A 21,439-nucleotide genomic window follows, 5' to 3' on the forward strand; every position below is an offset into this window, starting at 1 on the left:
GTGACTGAAGTGTAGAGTAGCTGTTAAACAGTGGCATTCAAACTGGATGTCCTACCATCTAAGTAGTAAGAGATTTATGAACTGGTCATTTGTAATGTTTTCTGGTGTTTGGACTCCCATTTGTAAATATTTTTGTGTGCTTTTCAAGTACTTTTTTGTCCAAATGGCTACTAGGGCTGCTGAGAGAAGTAATTTGGTTATTAGCTGTGGGGCCTACTGTTTCATTTGCTAACCAGTTTCCTAAAGTAATTTTGCTATGCCTGTGCAAGCCTTGCTTTTTTGCCCTTATAGCACCACTTCTGTTTTTGCTATTTAACCATTTCTCCTCATGGCTCTTCGAAACCTCTCCGAGTGCGCAACTGTGTCTACCATATCTGTCATTCCAAGGTTTATCTCATTATCCTTCCATGTTCATCCGATTTGCCTTCTGCTAATAGCCCTCACTAAATTACTTTCTCTCAATGGTGGTAATCTCATAGACTGAATTAAATATAAAATAGTTACTAACATATCCCAAGAGGCCTAGCTGAAGTACAGAAACCCACTTGTCTGACATAAAGTGCTCTAAAATTACTTGTTTGGTGGAAGGCACTCTTAAGAGCAAGGGCAGAGTTTGACTGGAACAGAATGGGTATGATCAGTAAGCAAATAAAGGCAAATCAGGGATACAGTTGAAATGTAAGACTAGAGTTTGGTGACATGTGTAACTACACCTTTGTAACTGTGATTAAAGCACCAGACACTACCACCAGTGAAATCAATTAGTCAGCCTCCCTTTTCCACTGAGAAGCGCATCTTTTTGATAAACGCCAGAATACCGACCTTCTGAAATAAACCCCGCCACAACCCACCACTCACCCCTGTAGCCTCTCACTAGGCTGCCCCCTTCGGCCCACGTGGCACCTGTCTGCAACCCTACAACACTACCAAACCACCTTAAGACTTGTAAATTGGTATTTTATCTGACATCTTCCCTTCCACTTCCCTCCTTATGTTGTGTTCCACCTTCCTCTGTTCTCCTTCCTTCAGTCACCCCTCACTTTTGTACACACACTCCCACCTACACTCCTCCTTTTTCTAATATATCGCCCTAGCAGTTCTTTGTGTCCTATCTTAATAAGCCTGCAAATATGGAATATACAAATTCGCATATACACCTTCCACCTGTGGAAGACCTTGGTGAGCTCATCATTCGAAGCATTTTATAGAACATGTTCCCTTTGTTTGAACTTACGTTTTGTAAATTATTCTTAGGACCTGTTTTTAGGCATGGTGTTACACAAGATCTTTTGATTTTATTAAAATTATATATGTAACATAATAGTGGCGTTCAGCCAACTTTCTTCATCAATTGGCTTGCAAGAGTTGTCATTTGCATTTTTGTTCTGCTCACCATGGCACACAGCACAGGGTCACCCCACTTTATCCGTTGACTTTCTTCTCTGATGGCATTTTGTTCTTGCGCAATGTGCACTTACACACATAAAGAAGTTCCCTTGAACAGTTTTACTAAAAACACTCCTAAGTCTTGGCAAAGCCAAAAGTTGGCAGCCAATACCTGGCGTATTTGTTTTGCCGTTGCTTGTTTTTTTGACATCCTATTGTTGTTGAAGTACGTATTAATAGCATACCATAGGGGCAACCGTGGTAATAGGGTGACAACAGGCAAAGCATTGTGAACTAGTCAGACAATTTTGGAAAGTCTGTAAAGGAGGGGCATGTCATTTGAGGCAGAGTATACATGACAGAGAAGCAGCCAGGATGGAGAAGGGCACAGTAAACAATTCAAGGCTGCCATGATGGAGAAGGCATAAAGTGAATAATTTGAAGTGTCCTTGATGGAGAGTGTTATAAAGTACGTCTTAAAAGAGAGAGCGATTGAGAGACTTTGAGATTGAGAGAGAGTTTGAGCTTGAGAGAGATTTAAAAAGCAGATACCCGAACAGTAGGTGCATGATCAGATCACTCAAAACATGCAAGCAGTGGCAATGCCAGATGGTCAGGCTAGAATGTACTGCACCTTGCACTGACACCATTCAGTCTGCAAGCACAGTGCTCAACACACACACGCACACACACCCCCCCCCCCCCCCCTACCCCCGCATTGTTTTGTTTTCTGGGCAGGGGATGGCGGTTTGCCCCTACTCTACGAAACTGTTGTGGGTGGACGAGATTAAGAGGGGGTAAGTGCCCGACGGCGGCTGGGGTACAGGGTGGCACAGCAAAGTGGGCTTATTAGTGGTGGCTGGCTAGGTAGGCTTGTTACTGTGCCTCAGGTTCATCCCCTTGACTGTCTGCTGCTGGTCGCTGTCTCACCACATACTTGGCCAGCGAGCAGACTTGGGCATAGAGCTCACATGGAGCTGCACTCCCTCCTTTTGCTCAGTTCCCAAGTGTGCATCAAAGCTGGTAGAGCTCTGTGCCTCTTGGCCGGTGTCCTTTCATGAAAATAATCGCCACAGAACAGCATTCACACCACAAATAAGGTATTAGTACAGTAACAATTGTGCTTGCAAGTGTGTGGTGTTGCTAGGTTGAAGTGCGCTTGAGTACTTTCAGTCCTTAGAGTTACTGTATGTTAAGTGAACAAAAACTAAGCAGAGCGCTGCCATAAGATGGATGCTAAAAAGCGTCTTCTCTTTGGCACTTGTGAACACGTGGGGTATCTAACTTCTGAGCATTATGAGAGGAGAAAGCTGTTTACATTAAGGCGGGCTGAAAGCACAGGCTGAACAAGGCGTCGGGCTGCAAAACCTGGCATGCACCTCTCTGCTGTTCTACACTACTAGTCCTAGGCCAGCTTGCCATCACATCATTCGGTTTTAAGCAGTGGGTGTCTTAGGTTTGGGGAAACCCCCATTGAGCCAGTCAGCTTAACAGTGGCACTCTTTTTCAGTGTCAGCACACAATTTCTGACGAGTCGAATCTTGTACTCCAGGGAACCAACATTTGCGCGGAGGCAAAACCCCTCCCAGTAGTCCTTAATGATGCTTTTTTTCTGGTGATCACATGAGGTATGACAACAGCTATGTTTGAATAGAGGGTGCATTGGGTACCTTTTCTTATCTTCCTCTAGCCCCTCTACCTCCCTCTGCCTATGACCACATTATAACAAAAAGGGAAAGTTCAGCAGGAAATTTGCAATGAGATGGTCGGGGGCAGGAAAAACAAACCCTTGTTATTCTTCTGAAAATTCACCCAGAACCCTCCTTTTGTAGTAAAATAACTGGGGCTTTTACCATTACAGATTATGCTTTCTGTATTCTATTGCTGACACTTGAGTGATGTCTGCAGTAGATGTGGAACCTTTGACGATATTAGGCTCAAACTCTTGCCATAAACCCTTTCAAAAGCCCCCCTCTGAGACCTCCTGTCCAGTTTTTTTCACCTCCTCATCCCGGAACTTCTCCATGCTGGCGTCTTCACAATTGCGAATTGTGCGCTTCCCCAAGCTCACCCCGACATGCTTGTAACAAGTGTCCAGTACTGTGTCCACGCAGGCATGCTTATTTATAAGTCCTGAAGATGATCCCATGATTTTTTGCCTTAGGGATCGAAACGTCGTCGACACCCAATGTACCATATGTATTTGAAACAATGTGGATCATGATGTACAATGGTACCTTAATCTAATTTTGCCTAACTGTATGCAGAAACCCCCTCCCTTTCCTTGCCTGAAAAACTTTTCCATATTTGTAGTTTGTCTATGTATGTAAGGTGGATACAGGCTGTGTCCTAGTTGAAACCGTATTTGATTTCACTTTAATGCACTTATTTAAATTATTAAAATTCTGTCCGCCTGGACAAAGAACATATAGTCTATCTAGCTTATGTTTATTATCTGCTTGAAATCACTAACTGTCTAGGGACCACTGTCTTTAGTAATAGCTTGTAGCGGTTTATGGCAAATGATGCAGAAGTGCTTCAGTTAATAAACTGCTATAGTTAGTTTCATGCCTGTTTCATAAAGTTACTCCTCAGTACGCCTGCTACCGCATGGGACAGTGAGCTGTGAATGTAAGTGCTTATCTTTTGGTGGTCGCCACAGAATCTCTGAGCCCATAACAGGTAGCATGATATGTATTTTAATGCTGGTTTTGTGGCTGTGTCCACAGACAGTGTAGCATCTTGTCAGATATTGTTCTAAGTATTGTAATGCTCTCTAATGGTAACGCCACAGTAGACGTGTTACCATATTAGGCAGTGAGCTATATATTTGAATGCTTGTGCTGTCCTCCGAACCTGTTGCACCAGAACAGGTGGTGTGCCGTGTATATTCATGCTTCTTCCGTGGTAATATCCACTGAAATCTAGAACCTCGTCAGTAGTGAGCACTGAATAAGTGTTTCATGTTGGCCCCATGCAGTAGGAGTGAGTGCACATTTTCTGTCAATTCTGTCCACAGAACGCCTGATGGCGTAAGTGAGCGGTAGCTCTGTATTCTGATGCTTCCTCTGAGGTGGATTCTGAAGTAGGAGTGGTCACAGGACAGAGATGGTTGTGCTTTCCAAAGCTCATGTTGTTGTGGGTCATACAAAAAAATTAATATTCCACCCAGTGGACTGTTTATTCTAATAGTGTGGTGGTGTCTAGTGTAGGTGAAGTGGAGATAGTGTGCTGAGAATTTGGATGTCCACACTGTTACTACTGCCCATGATTGATGCACCTGCTTATGCTCTCTCAGGCACCATTATCGATAGCTGCTTTATGGTCTGATGGTCAATCTCTTGCTTGGTCTACCAGGGTTACCTTTGACGTAGTGCTTTGCCTTTGGGTACTTGAGACTTGATGGAGTCTCAAGCAATGACGGTTCCAGTAGAAGTAGTGGTTGGGCGGTTTTGGTGTTTTTATTTCTGTGGAAATCATACTACGGTAGTGGAAGTCATACTATGATAGTGGCAGTCAGACCAGTTCATCCTTGGGCCTGCTATGCATTATCCTGCTCGGTAATCCTTTTTTCCTGTTTATCGTGTTCTCTGTTTTGCTCTCAATTATTTATTGCCTCTTATTCCTTTTAACAGCCCAACCCCTACAGCTCCAGTGCCAAAAGCATCTCTGTGGCTCCTAAAGAGAGCATCAGCTCTCCGCCCCCTCGTGGATGTGACGAGGAGCACGTCTACAGGTGAGTCTTATTTTCAAGAGGTTGTCAACTGTTTCTTTGAGTGCCCCATGAAGTTGTGTGGGTTTAAAATCCTCACATATCCCAAAGTGACCGTTTTGTTTCTTTTAATTCCAGTTTCCCCAACAAACAGAGATCGGCTGAGCCATCTCCGACAATGTTGAGTTCATCACTGGGCAGTAATTTGTCAGAACTGGATCGCTTGCTCTTGGAGCTGAATGCGGTGCAGCAGTCTCCAGTCAGCAACAGTATTTCGGGTAAGTAGGGTAGGGCAGCAATGCAGCGGACGGTTCTCGTGCACCCCCATCAGTCTGCCGTTATCATTTCAAAAGTATGAGGAAGTAAATGGGAAATAAGTAATTGAAGAGTGAGAGTGTAGGCTGCGGTTGGTGAAGATGAGTGATGAGGCTAAGTGAGCACCAGTGGCAGGAGTAAGGCAAAACAGAAAGATGGTAGATCGATGAACTGAAACGTGTTCACAGAGCGATCTGGGGATCCTCAAGGTCTGATGACCTAGCGATGAGGTGGGGCAAGTAGAGAGCATTTAGTATTGGAAGGAGGCAAAAGGGAGAGCGATGCTGATGCATTAATGGGTGGATGAAGAGTAGGAAGAAATGCACATTGACTGTACTGGGACAGGATGCATTCTGAAATAAGGAAAGAAAGAATGTGAGACTGGAAGAGCCAGGATTAAAACAAGCATTGGCACATTTAATTTGTCTTGCCTTTGGGACCTATTGGCGTTGCCAATGGTTTTTGGCGATGCAGTCCTCTCCACCCCCCTCACAACCTAAACCGCCCGCTAACAACCTCAGCGCATGGAACACAATCACCACTGAAGACACCATCCGCCTCATGAATTGCATCCACTCTGGCTCGCCAACCAACCCATGTCCCCACCACATCTTCAACAAAGCAGACTCCATCATCTCACCCCATCTCCGTGATGTCATCAATTGCTCCTTCATCTCTGCTACCTTCCCCGAAAGCTGGAAACATGCCGAAGTCCGCGCCCTCCTGAAGAAACCCACAGCAGACCCCTCTGAACTTAAAAACTACCGCCCCATATCCCTCCTCCCATTCCCGGCCAAAGTCATAGAGAAAGCCGTCAACAGCCAACTTGCCGCCTTCCTCGAATCCAACAACTCCCTCGATCCCTCACAGTCCGGCTTTCGAGCCAAACACAGCACTGAAACCGCCCTCATCGCAGCAACAGACGACATCCGAACACTACTGGACAACGGAGAAACAGTGGCCCTCATTCTACTCTACCTCTCCGCCGCCTTCGACACTGTTTGTCACAGCACACTCATACAACGCCTCAGCAACGTCGGCATAAAAGGAAAAGCCTTGGACTGGATAATCTCGTTCCTAGCCGGGAGAACACAGAGAGTCCGACTTCCCCCCCTTCAAATCAGAAGCCACCGAAGTCATCTGCGGTGTACCACAAGGATCATCACTCAGTCCCACCCTCTTCAACGTTTACATGAGCCCACTCGCCTCCATCGCGCGTCAACACAACCTAAACATCATCTCCTACGCTGACGACACCCAACTGATCCTTTCTCTCACCAAAGACCCCAACACCGCCAAAACCAATCTTCACTAAGGCATGAAAGAAGTAGCCGCATGGATGAAAGACAGCCGCCTTAAACTTAACTCAGACAAAACGGAAGTGCTCATCCTAGGATCATCCCCCTCTGCCTGGGATGACTCATGGTGGCCTTCGGATCTGGGGCAAGCACCCATACCCACGGACCATGCACGTAACCTTGGCTTCATCCTAGACTCTTCACTCTCGATGACCAATCAAGTCAACGCCGTCTCGTCCTCCTGCTTCAACTTACTTAGTATGCTCGAAAAAATATTCCGCTGGATCCCCGCCGAGACAAGAAAGACTGTCACCCACGCACTGGTTACGAGTCGACTAGACTACTGAAACACACTCTACGCCGGAATTGCAGCCAAAATACAGAAAAAACTCCAACGCATCCAAAACGCATCAGCAAGACTCATTTTGGACATCCCTCGCCAAGATCACATCACCGGCCACCTGAAAGACCTCCACTGGCTTCCCATCAACAAGAGAATAACGTTCCGTCTTCTCACCCACGCAGACAAGGCTCTCTACAAACTAGGGCCCGAATGCCTCAACACTCGACTATCCTTCTACACACCCACTCGCCAACTAAGATCATCCAATCAAGGCCTCGTCGCAGTTCCACGTATCCAAAGATCCACCATGGGAGGTTGATCCTTCTCCTACTTGGCGGCCAAGACCTGGAACTCGCTCCCCACTCACCTCCGCCTTACACAGAACCACATCTCCTTCAGAAAAGAACATAAAACCTGGCTATTCGATAAATAATGAACCCCCTCCCCAAGCGCCTTGAGACCCTCTGGGTGAGTAGTGCGCTATATAAATTCTTGAACCTGAACTTGCAACATTAGCTAAAAGCATTTCTTGCTGATGCTGTGGAACAAGACCAAAAGCAAAAAGAAAGAAAGAAAAGCATGATGATGCAACTTTTTTTAAGCAAACAAGCTGGCACCAAATGCCCCCCCCCCCCCCCCCCCCCCCTCCCCAATTTATACATAAAAAACAAAATAGAGACCGCATGAGTTGGGGAAGAACAGAGGAGCGTGTCAGGGGTTCAGGTGAAGCAGTTAAACTAAAAATAAAGGTAGGTGCTCTGTCTGGTAGGCGGCGCCACCCCACCAGCAAATGTTATGCTTGCTGCTTGACGTGGATGCTTACCAGAGCAGCGTCCGGCTTCAGACAAAGGTCATTTCCTTTGCACGCAATGCATACTGTGAATATCCTAAGTGGACATGTATTTTGCTAAGTTTTCAAAAACCAAACTGTAAACTTTGTTGATTCTCTTGAAAGTTGTCAGAAATAACCACTTGCGCATGTATATCTCGGATGATTGACATATTTGCTGGCAGATAGGCGCTACCACCCCAAATAAACTCTGGTCATATGATCGATCTCAGGATTCAGCCCACTTGTAATACTAATGTTAATATTTGCACAAAGACACTGCCAGCTATTACCAGGCTGCCACACACATAACTACGGTACCCCACTGTTTCAGTCTCAGTGAACACCCCCACAACTCTGGCACACAGCTGTCAGTCATCCATTTGTGGCTGCCTGCAAACTGGCTTAACCTCTTTCAAATAATGAGGTGGCACCAGAATCTTCTTGCTGTGTCGTTCAAGGTCACTCTTCTGCATTTGTACACATCTGTCCATGACAAAACGGTAACTCATTTCCCTTTGTGCATGTGTATCCTTCACAATGTCATTCCCAATTTGCATTTCAGCATCCTCCAGTTCATACTCCACTTCATCCTTCCCCTCCTCACGCTTTATCACAAAAACTCTACCCACATTCCATATGCGATTATCCTCTAGTTTCACTGCATTACTAAACAGTTTAACAACTTTCTAAGGCTCTGAAAACGTCGAGGATTTAACCATCCCCATTGGAAATTTGATTCTGATCCAGTCTCCCACAGCAACTTTTGTTAGTTTAACAGCATGTCTAAAATCATACATTGTGTTCCTTATATCAAGCTTGTCTTGCTGCTTCTCCTTCCACTCATCTGAATTACTCACAGTGCACTGATTTACATGATTAATCCAGGATGGATACGTTAGAGAGTTAGGCTTCCTGCCTCTAAAGAGCACAGCACTTTTCCTGTGACAGAATGTGGAGTTAAGTGATAAACAAACTTTTCATTGAATTTCTTCTCTGCAGTCTTCCCTCCGCATTAGCAATCTGTATAGCTTCCTTCGGCACTATATCAAACCTTTCCACAACCCCTTTGGATTCTGGATGGTATTGAGCACCTTTTTTATGCTGAATTCCTCTTGGTGAAGTGAAGTTGATATCTCTGGAGATGGACTCCTTCCATTCACAGTCTGTCGAGATGGAATCTGGAAAACCCTCTCTAACAAACACTTCCTTTAAAAGTTTGCCACATTCTTTGTCTCAACTCTTTAAGTAATCCATATCCCTGGCCACTTGGAAAACAAGTTGATAAATACCAGCACATAATATTGACCCAGCTTGTTAGTAACTGGACCCAAAATGTCCAGAGCTACTAGTTCCCAAGGTTCTTGAGGATGATTCCTCTCCACTATGGGTTTGGTGTGTGTGTGTGTGTGTGGGGGGGGGGGGGGGGGGGGGGGGGAGAGGGGGGAGAGAGGGTGGGGGGGGGGGGGGGATTGCCACGCAAGATGCCAGTGAGGCTGCGCTTCTAAGAGGCTCCGGCCGATCCTGCATTATCCTCCATAATCCTGCCTTAAGGAGCATCGAATTGCAGTCTACATGAGGCATACACATCAGCACTACTATCATGCCCTGAATTTTTGTACCGGTGAGCTGTGGTGGAGCCTTTAAAACAGGTAATGGGTGGCTGCTCGAGATGGGCTTGGGGACTTTTGTTGGGGGCCCCTGGGGTGACATCATCCAGATTTACCCTCCCCCTGGTGTGAACGGTATTTCACCCTCTGAAGCTTGGGGGCTGTTATGCTGCCGGTGCTGACGCAAATATCGTTGAAGCGGGTGCGCTGCGGAGAACTGGCATTCTCTCTGAGGTCCTGCTATTACTCCTGCTTGGATGAACTGGCCGCCCTCTCATCTGGTTTCGGCTGTACTTGACTGGCAGCATGGGTACCTCACCGACATGAGGAGGAGAGGTGGCCTACTGGGGCAGAGGCCGGAGACTGAACTAGAGTTGCCGGCGCCCACGTAGTAGCCTGCGGGGTGTCTGGGGCAGCAAGTGACATCTGCTGAGTCTGGCTCCGGGGGCTACTGTGATGAGTACTGGCAGGTGAGAGACTCTAGAGGTGTTCATAGACTGGGGCTGTGCAGTGGCCCGTGGGGATCCTCGGTTTGGGCCTGGATTACCTACCCTTGGCTCTCCCGATCGAACAAGGGGGGTGAATGAAGACCTGGCAGCGCTTGGAATAAGGAACATTCTTTGAATGGCTACTCACTGGTGGGGGATAGTGTTGCCTTGCTCCCCCACTCACCTTTGTCAGTGTTTACGAGTACTATCCAGAGACTGTCTACCTGGTATTCCTCGACTGAGCATACATAAAAACTCCTGTACCTATAGCATCCATGGGAAGGAACAGACAAGTGGGGGGCCATCAGGGCAATACTATGAAGAAATACACAACTTCAGCCACCACCTTGCAGCGTTGTACACGGGCGACGCCCAGCAGGGGGAGTGAGGATGCTTGACACTTGGTGGGGGGGGAGCCCATGCGGGCTGAACTGTTGGAAGCTATTCAAGGCTCTCGGCTAGCCCTAGAAAATAAAACGGAGACTGTTGCCCTAGAAGTTAATCTGTTAGATGTTAATCTTTTGCGCACTGACCTCTGCAAGGTCTCTGACCAGGTCCATCTGACAGAGGGCTCCATTGATGAGTTGCAAACCGAGGAAGCCACATTAAAAAAGCAGGTCGCCGTTACTGTACTGGAGGCAAGGGTGGAGGTTGTGAAGGAATCTTCCCGCCGCAATAATGTGTGTCTCCTGGGATTCCTAGAGTGGGCTGAGGGGATGCACTCTGAGCAGTTCTTCGAGACCTGCAGCAGGGACACCTTGAAACCGAATGGCTTGTTCCCCCGTTCATTATTCAGTGAGCACTGCGCGCTGGTGGCCTCTCCGCGCCCCCCTCCCGTGAGCTATTGTTACTCATGTTTTAAACTATAAAGCTCGGGACAGAGTCCTCCGGGTAGCCAGAGACCTTGTTTTTGTCAAATATGAGGATCATAAGATCTCCATCTATCCAGATTGTACAAACCAGGTCGAGGGAGCCCGAAAGGCATTTCTGGAAGTCAAACCAAAACTGCGCTCCATGGGACTCCATTACATGTTACTATATCCTGCCCACCTAAGGGTGCTGTCTGGGGGAAATCAAATTTTTTAGATTCACCGGACGATGTTTAATGCTGGCTGGAGGTGTGGGACAAAGTCCCTATAGGGCACAATGGCTCCTGGAGATCTTAGACACAAAGGGAGAGAGGACAGAAGATCGGAACATAGCTCTCATTGAACCCTGGAAATAACTGCTTCTGTTAGGGTGTAAATACAGGAGGATGGCACCATGGCTCTGGCCCTTGAGGGGCGGCAATCCGGAGAGGGAGGGTATGCAGTGCGTCGGGAGGAGAACATGTCACAACCGGCTTCTGAGGATGGAGGCGAAATGTCATGAACACAAACCACAACAAGAAAAATAGATTATTATATGCAAATTGTTTAATTCTCTGTTCCTTTACAGGGAAGTCTCCTTTCATTTACTCTGCACTATGCCGCAGGTGGAGTATGCGGGGGGGGGGGGGGGGAGAGAATAACTGAATGTTCTCAAAATGCGAATACAGTTACTAAGGTGGCACGGCCTCTTCCAGAATCCTGTGAGGGCTGTTATTCTTTGAAGGGCGGGATGTAATGGGACATGGTGGACAGGGGTTTGGCAGTCCTGAATGTACAATTTTACTATTATGCAGCCCACCTACTACATGTAACCCGCTAGCTTACTGAGGACTGAGTTTTGGGGGGCACACCCTGCCCCAGTTGCTGATGGGGGGGTGGAAGGGGGGGCAGGCAGGCGGGTGGGGTTCGGCGTTCCGGATTCTGTACCTGGTCAACCACATGGCGTGGATATGAGAAAAAGTGGTCCAGAAAATATTTCGCAAGGCTCCCTTCAGTAGGGAATTGAAACTATAGGACCTGGTGCTCTTCAGAAGCATTAACTCCACCATGTCTATAGAACAGTGGTGGGGGGGCGGATGTCTCGAGGTGGGTGATCTATAACCAGGGGACACCTTTATATCCTTCCAAAATGCACAGGACTTCAAAGGGATGGGACTTTTTCATTATGCCAAACTGGAGAGTGTGGCAAAAGACCTCTTGGTGGACTTCCCAGTAGCCCCTCAACCATCAGGGGTCCTTGATGGCCTCATTAGGTGGGGAGAGGGGTGCCATCTGATATCCCATTTTTATAAAGCTCTTATGAGTGATATGCAACTGCGACAGTACTCTGCGCATAGAGAATGGAAGAGGCATAGGCGCGCACATCTGATATGAACTGGGGAACTGCGTTGAACCTTTTTCTTACTGTGTCCTGTAACAAACAGTTTAAACTCTTGTATTTCTATTTTCTACATCGCACATACGTCACTCCATATAACTAAACAAAATAGACCCAGCGAGCGGCACTGCTTGTGCGCGTTGTGGGCGGTTGAAGACACTTTTCTTCATTTAGCTTTGGAGTGTGCTCAGGTCATACGTACTAGATTGGCAAAACTAAAGTGTCCCAGTGTGTAAGCACCAGTGTGTGTTTTTTTTTTTTTAGGCAGAGTGCCTAGTTATAGAGGGGATTGGCTTAACATTGTCCAACAGTATCAAAAATCAAAATGTCAGCAACCACGAAATTATAATAACTGGAAAATTCAATAATATAAATTCAAATTCACAATTTATTACACAGGATTTAAAAATAGTTCATACATAAAATCAATACAATATTAAAAGAACAATCAACGTTTCATAATAACAATACAGAAAACAAAGTCTACGCTGCGTTTCGGTGATTCACAAGGATGTTTCACCTTCAGGACAGTTTTCTAAATGATAAACAATTTATTATTTTTTAGTATTTAACACTTCATTGTGCTGCTGACAACAGCCTCTCTTAAAACCACATTTCATGTTGTTGGCCTATATAATCTAAATGGTACTCATAAACAAAGTTAATCCCCTTTATTTTATTTAAACATCTCATGAGAAACGTAAATTGCGGTCACAGTTCATTGTAGTTGCAATGAAGATACATACAGCATTCAGTAATACTAATAATCACCTGTAACATTTAGATATCATATTTTTTCTAAAGTTGTTACAAGTTCGTCCAAGCAATATCCTAAAAAGAGTTATTCAATATTTTGGATAATCATACCTCATTTGGCAATTGGGTTACGCCTATTTGCAGTTTGACTATACATCAGTGTAGGCAGGAAAAAATGGAGATAGGATTTCATAAATAGTATAACCCACGGTTAATACCTATAATAAAAAAGGATTAGGATCATGGGCCAACTATATGTTTAATGTTTAAATGGGCAAGTACTTCAAAGTGTACATACCGGGGAGTAAAGACCCAAAATTTGAAAAAGAATACATAGCACTAAAAAATTATACACATATACATTTATAAACTAATAATATGCAGCCCAAAATATATCCATTAGGCTAATAAAGCCATAATTACATGCCTTTCTGTAGTATGAAAATACACATAACATAATGCAAGAAAGGAACATGAACATTAGTTGCATTCCACAGAAAAACACCTTTTATTTTCATCAAAGAAAACAGGTAATGGAAGACAATAAGCCTAAACAGGCTGCATAAACAAATAACATCCCTGTGCAGAAAAGGAGACTGGCACCTCGCCTTTAAGTCCTCAGAGAATCTGAACACTTTGCCTTTAAGGCCTCTAGGAGAACCCTGCTCCCATCATGCCCCACAGGTGACAGTTAGGTTGGTTCTTTTTTCCGGCTCTTTCTGTGAGGAACCTGGAACTTGAGCTCCACTGAATTTGACTGTTGATGTGCCATCGACGTCGAGACTGGCTGAAAAAGTAAGGCCGACGTCTAAGTCTAGATCGCCGTCGGCGCTGTCGCATCAAGGCCAGTAGAAGGAGTAAAATCGTTGTCGAAGACATCACCTTTAAGAAGTAAGTCGACGTCGAGACCGTTGGATAAGACAAGATCGCCGTCGAAGAGTTAATCGACGTCGAGACATTTGGTGTCAATCGCTGTGAAATCGACGTCGAGGGTGAGTAGATCGACGTCGAGACCTGAAAAGCGCAGAAGGTCAAGGTCACGGTCGCCGTCGAGACACAAGTCGACGTCGAGACATGCTTCGGGCTCGAGGCATGAGAAATCTCAATCGACGTCGAAGAGGCTACCGACGTCTAGGATGTCGACGTTGAGATCTCCGCCACCGGTCTCACGATCGACGTCGAGGCACTCGAGATCTACTTCAAGGACCCGTCATAGGTCTTTGTCGAGGTCAGAGCTGACTTAGAGGTCACCGACTTACCAGCAGCGGTCGACGTCGAAGGTACCGACGTCGAGGGAATCGTCCCATAGATCTCCATCTGTCAGAGCCTCTCTTCAATCTTAGTCGATGGTGGCTCATTCTGGTTCGACGTCGAGGGACAGGCAATTGGTCCAGGTGGAAAAAGCGACTGTGCCAGTGTCTAGATCTCCCTGTTCAATAAGGAGTTCTTCATCCTCTTCGATGGGGATAGAGATTGTTCAGGTTACGCCGGAGGGCTCTCCGGTGCGCAAATCACCTCCTGCCAACAGGTCTCCTACATGGCTGGAAAGCGTTAGTCAGTGGAGGATGCAACCCAGAGCGGATGAAAGGTCTCTTGCATTTAATTGCGCACGACCTTCTGCCAGTAGGTCTCCAAGACGTTCCAGGTCTTCTCTGAAGCAACGTTCACGCTCCAGAGATCGTACCAGATCACATCAGTCTCCTACACAACAGATAAGGTACTCGTTGCCTACAACGACCACGTCAACGAGGTCATCCTACAGAGACTATTCGCCTACAATTTCATCAACGCCACCTTCCAAGGTTACCACCTGTTGATGATCTGGGGACTTTCAGCGAAGTGTTGTGCGGGGGTGCCAACAAGTTTAATATAACTATGTCTGTGCCTCAAGTCACTTCTTAAGTTCTATTTGAGACATTACATCATAAGTCTTCTGCAAGACCTCTTCTGCCTTTAGACCCAGGGTTACTGGAACCGGCAATGAAGACTTTTTTAACACCTGCCACAGTGAGCTCTGGGCCTTCGAGGATTGCAAAGAAATATAAGGCTCCGGATCAGGATCCGTTATTCCTCCGCACTGACCCACCACCGGATTCTCTCATAGTCACCGCTGCTAGGAAGACACATTCTGCTACGTCTGTTTCATCTGCTCCACCTAAAAAGGATAGCAAGAACATGGACTCCTTGGGACGGAGAATGTGTATTATGGCAGGTTCAGTAATGGGAGTGGAGAGTGCTGCTGCGCTACTGGGGGCACTACGATCGACTTTTATGGGATTCTTTGACAAGGTTTGTTGAGAAACTACCCAAGGAAGATCAAAAAGATTTCTTGGAAATCATACAAGAGGGAGGTTTGGTTGCCAACCAGATTATTAGTACTGCGGCCGAAAAGATTTCTTGGAAATCGTACAAGAAGGTTTGGTTGCCAACCAGATTATTAGTACGGTGGCTGACTGCTGATCTAGCAGCTCATCCATATGCCCATGGAATCTGTTCCAGAAGATCAGCCTGGCTCCGCCTCACGGGCCTCAAGCCTGATGCTCATAGGAAAATCGTTAATCTGCCATTTAATGGATCCACGTTGTTTGGGTCGCATGCTGACAATTAAATGGCTAAGATGAAAACGGAACTAGATACACTTAAGACCGTTGGCCTAGATAAAAAAAGAGTTTCGTCGTCGCTTTCGTCCCTACGACAAGCGGTCTTTTCAGCAGCGTGGGCAAACGTCGAACTGGTCCTCGCAAAACCAGGGCCAATCGCAACAAAGGTCACAGTTTGAGCAACGCAGACCTGGACGGGGCAGAGGCGGAAGCAGGCAGCAGTCTACAACTTCCAAGCAGCCTCAGAAGCCATGAAACAGACCTTCCTCCAAAGCCGTTGTCCACTCCGGGTGGGGGGGAAGCATTGCATTATATCTGGACGAGTGGAGGCATTTAACAAACGACAGGTGGGTCATCGACATCATTCAGAACGGATATCTACTCAAATTCAAGAAACCTCCCCTTCCATAGTTCCAAAAAAGGTTTTTCATCAAAATCACAATTTGGTACAAAAGGAAGTGAACATCTTGTTAAACAAAAAAGCTATAGAGAGAGTTCCAACTCCACAAAGAAATCACGGATTCTACTCTTGTTTCTTCCTTGTTCAAAAGAAAGGTCCCACAGCAGAGTACAGACCTATTCTGGACTTAAGTTTGTTGAACAAATTTATTAGAAGGGAGAAATTTCGGATGTTGGCCTTCAACAAATCTTCCCCCAACTTCACCAAGGGGATTGGATGTGTTCCATCGATCTGAAGGATGCTTACTTTCATGTGCCCATTTCATAGAGACATCGCAAGTTTCGAGTCTCTGTTCAACATTACCAATATGCGGTTCTCCCGTTCGGGCTGAAGTCAGCTCCCAGAACCTTTTCAAACTGTATGGCGGTGGTAGCCGCCTTCCTTCGAAAGCGGATTTTCATTTACCTTTACTTGGACGACTGGCTCCTAAAGAACGCGTCACCATCTCTGCTACAGGATCATCTCTCAAGATGCCTGCAACTGCTACACAAACTGGGACTTCAGGTCAACTTCAAAAAGTCCATACTAAACCCAACTCAAAAGATTCACTACCTGGGCTCCTTCCTAGACACAGAAAAAGCAAACATGTCCCCTTCGGAGGAGAGGTGGTTATCAATTTGAATAAAATGCCAGATTCTTCTGCATACAAGGTCCCCAACAGTTTGTCAAGTGTCATCTCTACTGGAGTCAATGGCGTTGTGCATCTTTATAGTTCCAAATGCAAGACTGCACATGCCTTCTCTGCAGCAGTGTTTAGAGGATCAATGGAGGCAAGTATCAGGGTGCTGGGAGGATCAGATCATCCTTCATCAGGCACCCAAGGATCCATCCGATGGTGGTTGAAGAGGTCGCACCTAATTAAAGAAGTGCCATTTCATCAGAATCCCCCAACACAGACTCTGATTACAGACGCCTCTCTCCAGGGTTGGTGTGCTCATATGGGCCCTCTGCAAGTGCAAGGTCTTTGGTCCGACTCCGAGAGGGGTTACCACATCAACCTACTGGAGCTAAGGGCGGTACACCTGGCCCTCAAGTCCCTGTTCCTGTCGTTAAAGTCTTGATCTCTTCTAATTCAGACAGACAATACGATGACAATGTACTATTTAAACAAGCAGGGAGGTACCCAGTCAAGGACTCTCTCCATGGAGGCTCAGACCATATGGAACTGGTTGCTGACAAAGAGACTTGTCAATAGTAGCAGTGCATCTGCCGGGCTCTCTCAATTCTCAGGCGGATTTCCTCAGCAGAGACTTCGTCGAAGCTCACGACTGGGTTCTCAACGACAAAGTCGCAGACGACATCTTTCAGGCATGGGGAACTCCAGACATCGACCTGTTTGCTGACGTGGGAAACGCAAAATGCCCCGTCTTCACATCCAGGTTTCCCCAGAAAGGGTCTCCAGGGAATGCCCTTTTGATAGAATGGTGTCAGAACTTACTGTACGCTTTTCCACCTATCCCATTAATACCAGCAGTGATCAACAAGTTGTACAGGGCCAATACGAGGATGATTCTCATAGCCCCGGAGTGGCATCGCCAATGGTGGTTTCCAGACCTCCTTCAGTTATCGGAAGTGCCACTCAGGAGGTTGCCATGTCGCCCGGATCTTCTATCAAAGCAGGCGGGGAGAGTTTTCCATCACAACTTGCCCTCCCTTTGGCTGGAAGCATAGCTCCTGAGGTCATCCAATATGGTCACTTACAATTGAATTCTGACTTTATGGATATTCTAAAGGAAGCGAAGCGTCCTTCTACGAGGAAGTCATATGCTTTCTAGTAGAAGCGCTATTTTCTATGGTGTGTGGACAATGGACATGACCCCATCCAAGGTCAAGAGCAGGTGATTTTACCTTCTTTGCTGCATTTGGCAAAGTCTGGCCTCGAGTTTAACTCTATTAAAGTTCATCTTGCAGCAATCACCACCTAGAGAAAGTCACCTAACCAGACTTTTTCTTTAGGTTGCCGGTGGTGAAAGACTTTCTGTAAGGTTTAAAAAAGGTGTATCCTCCAGTCAGATCTCCAACTCCTCCTTGGGAGTTGAACGTGGTGCTAACTAAGTTAATGGGAGCACCTTTCGAGCCAATTCACAAAGCTTCCTTACAGCATTTAACTTGGAAAGTTGTGTTCCTGGTAGCCATTACCTCTGCTCGCAGGGTGAGCGAGATCCAGGCTCTTTGTTGTAAGGAACCTTCACTGTTTTTCATGCGAACAGGGTAGTTCCCAGAACACATCCTGGTTTCCTCCCTAAAGTGGTTTCAGACTTTCACATTAATCAAACTATAACTTTAACGACTTTCTTTCCGAATCCTGTGAATCCTCCTGAAAGATATCTCCATTCTTTAGATCTCAAAAGGGTTCTCAAGTTTTATTTGGACAGAACAAAGGCATTGAGGAAGTCAGACCGTTTATTTGTTAACTATGGTCCTATTAACACTGGGTCTGCAGCTTCCAAACGCTCCATTTCTAGATGGATTGTTTCTTGTATTGTCCTGGCTTACCAGGTAGCCAACAAATCTTAGTCAGGGAGGCCAAAGGCTCATTCTTCGAGGAGGAAAGCTTCTACTACGGCTCTCCTAAAGGAATGTTTCCATGGCGGAAATTTGTAAAGCAGCTACAGGGCGTTCAGTTCACACTTTTACTCGCCATTACTGTCATGATTCAGACACACAAGCAGATGCCCAGGTTGGGCAAGCCTCATTGAGAAACCTGTTTGCTAATACTAGCTAAAATGTATGTGTCAAAGTGGTATTTTATTCTCGTTTTCTGCTCGCCAGCTTGGAAGTGGGTATGAGCTTGGTCAGTGCTTATGACTATTGATGAGTATCCCCTCAAAGAGAAGGATTAGTTACTTACCTGTAATCCTAGTTCTCTTCCAGGGGTATACTCATCAAAGTCATAAGCACCCTCCCGCCTCCCCGGGCGAGCAGTAGCATGGCTTTGATAGATTATGATTGCATTGTGTATGCAGGTTCCTACAGGTTATCTTGTACCGTACAAAAGAACTGACCTAACTGTCACCTGTGGGGCATGATGGGAGCAGGGTTCTCCTGGGGGCCTTAAAGGCTAAGTGTTCAGATTCTCTGAGGCCTTAAAGGTGAGGTGCCAGTCTCCTTTTCTGTACAGGGATGTTATTTGTTTATGCAGCCTGTTTAAGCTAATTACCTTCCATTACCTGTTTAATTGATGAAAATAAAAGGTGTTTTTCTGTGGAATGCAACTAATGTCCAAGTTCCTTTCTTGCATTGTTATGTGTATTTTCATACTACAGAAAGGCATGTAATTATGGCTTTATTAGCCTAAAGGATATATTTTGGGCTGCATATTATTAGTTTATACATGTATATGTGTATAATTTTTTAGTACTATATACTCTTTTAATATATTTTACACATATATATGTATTAGGCTATGTGTTCCGGGTTCCCGCTTATTGGCGGAGATAATTCAGTGCTTATGACTTTGATGAGTATACCCCTGGAAGAGAACAAGGATTACAGGTAAGTAACTAATCCTTACTACCTACTCCCTGCTTCAACAGTGCTCCTCCTCTAGCACTGCCATCCATGATTAAGATGGACTTATCTTTCGTACTAAAGCTTTGCAATGAAGGGGCACTCAACAAAGCTTCTTAAGTCCTCAAATTCCAATCCACATTATGTAGACCATGTAAACCTCACTTCCTTTTTCAGTATATTCCTAATATTGTATATATGACCACCAAACCTAGGAAAAAAAGTATTGTAGTAATCAGCCAACTCTAAACATGTAATCAAATTCTCTTTACTCTCTGGAACAGCTAACTTGCTTATAGTGTCTACCACCTTACCATTGGGTTTCACTCCGCCATCTGATAATCTGTCTCAAATACTCTTTGTCTTTACAGTTCAGTGTGTGTTTGTTCTCCTTTAGTGCAAGACACCTTTTCCTAAACTTCTCAAACACTGACTTCAACTGACCACCCTATCTCTCCTGTGTGGTTCCGAACACAAGCGCATCATCCTGGTAGATTTTAACACCCACCAAATTACCCAACACGTTTTCCATAGCCCTCTGAAAAGCTGAGGCCGCTGAGATCAAACCCGAAAGCATCCTTGTAAAAGTATGGACTCCAATTGGAGTGATGAAAGCCGTAAGCTCTGTAGATCACCTCCAACTTGATATAGTGATCTCAGATCTAACATGGAGAACACCATAGCACCTTCTAACTGCTGCAATATATCTGTTATATTGGGACGAAGATACTTTTGTTCAACCCTCTCAAGTCCACACAAAACATAATTTTACCCAGACCCTTATAAGCCAAAACCACTGGCGGCGCACATTCCAAAGCTTCTACTTCCTCAATAATGCTATCCTTCTTCAGTCCGTCACATGAAAACTGGAACACCTTGGCCCGTACATGTCACTGGTGATGCATCGCCTTTCAACACAATCTCATGTGCATAGTCCGTTAAGCATCCCAACTTGTCGCTAAATACATCATTAAATTCCCAATGCCAAATATCCTTATGTTCAGATAGACCCTCCTGAACTACACCAACTTAGAACGAGCTTTTAGTCTCACTAGGATTAACAGGCAGCTTCCTCCACAAGATAATTGGAGATGAGCTATTCAGATCCAACATCACTTCTAAATCTCCCTGGTGAAACCAGCTGATTATACTATCCTTTTTGCAAGAGACATACATTTTGTCTGCCGTAATTTGTCCTTAGTACTCTAAATCATCCAAGAAATAACCCACCAATTTGATATGTTGACCCTCATAACCTAGCAGTTTGATGTCCGGCTTATATAACTTAACCATGTTAGCCACATTTTCTTCATAAAACACTCTCAGAAGGAGTGAGATTGTTGCTGCAGAATCTAACAACATTCTTACTACTCTGGACTGCTCGTCATGTGATTATGTACCTGTAGGACTATCTCACCACACTGCAGATCTTCATGTTCACATTTTCCACCGTCATCCTTCATCTCTAACTCTTTAACCCAGTGGTTTTTACTGTGAGGTCTACTATTTTTTGCATAGTGGTCTTTGCTCCCAAACGCTTTGCACACAACTCCCCATGCTGGACACTTTTTATCATTCGCCATGTGCCCGACCAAGCCACATCTGAAACATTTCCCTGCCAAAGAATGTTCTTCGCTTTACCTACACTATGGACGTGTTCCTTCCATGCATTTACATTCTGTCTTTTTATCACATCCACACACACAAGGGAATGCTCCGTCGTCTTGGCTATAGTCAACACCTCATCGAATTTCACATCGTCTTTTTGCCAGAGTTCTTCCCTTACTTTCTCTGTTACACTCCAACATAAGCTTAATGCTAGTTCGCTGCTCTAATGCCCTCTCAAATTTACAAGCTGATGCCAGTCTACATAAATCTGTTACAT

The 21,439-nt window shown here is 45.5% G+C and overlaps 1 protein-coding gene across 2 annotated transcripts in view; it reads left to right on the forward strand.

Moving 5' to 3' along the window:
• PXN (paxillin) overlaps positions 1–21,439 on the forward strand; it is a 333,296-nt gene that overhangs the window by 205,571 nt on the left and 106,286 nt on the right. For both annotated transcript variants that reach the window (XM_086942871.1, XM_086942872.1), the window contains exons 3-4: positions 5,022–5,122; positions 5,237–5,376. In XM_086942871.1, the coding sequence (XP_086798997.1) occupies positions 5,022–5,122; positions 5,237–5,376 (241 nt within the window). The remainder of the gene's footprint in view (positions 1–5,021; positions 5,123–5,236; positions 5,377–21,439) is intronic.

Source organism: Lissotriton vulgaris, chromosome 11, assembly GCF_964263255.1.
Source record: "Lissotriton vulgaris chromosome 11, aLisVul1.2, whole genome shotgun sequence".
NCBI classification, from domain to species: Eukaryota; Metazoa; Chordata; class Amphibia; order Caudata; family Salamandridae; genus Lissotriton; species Lissotriton vulgaris.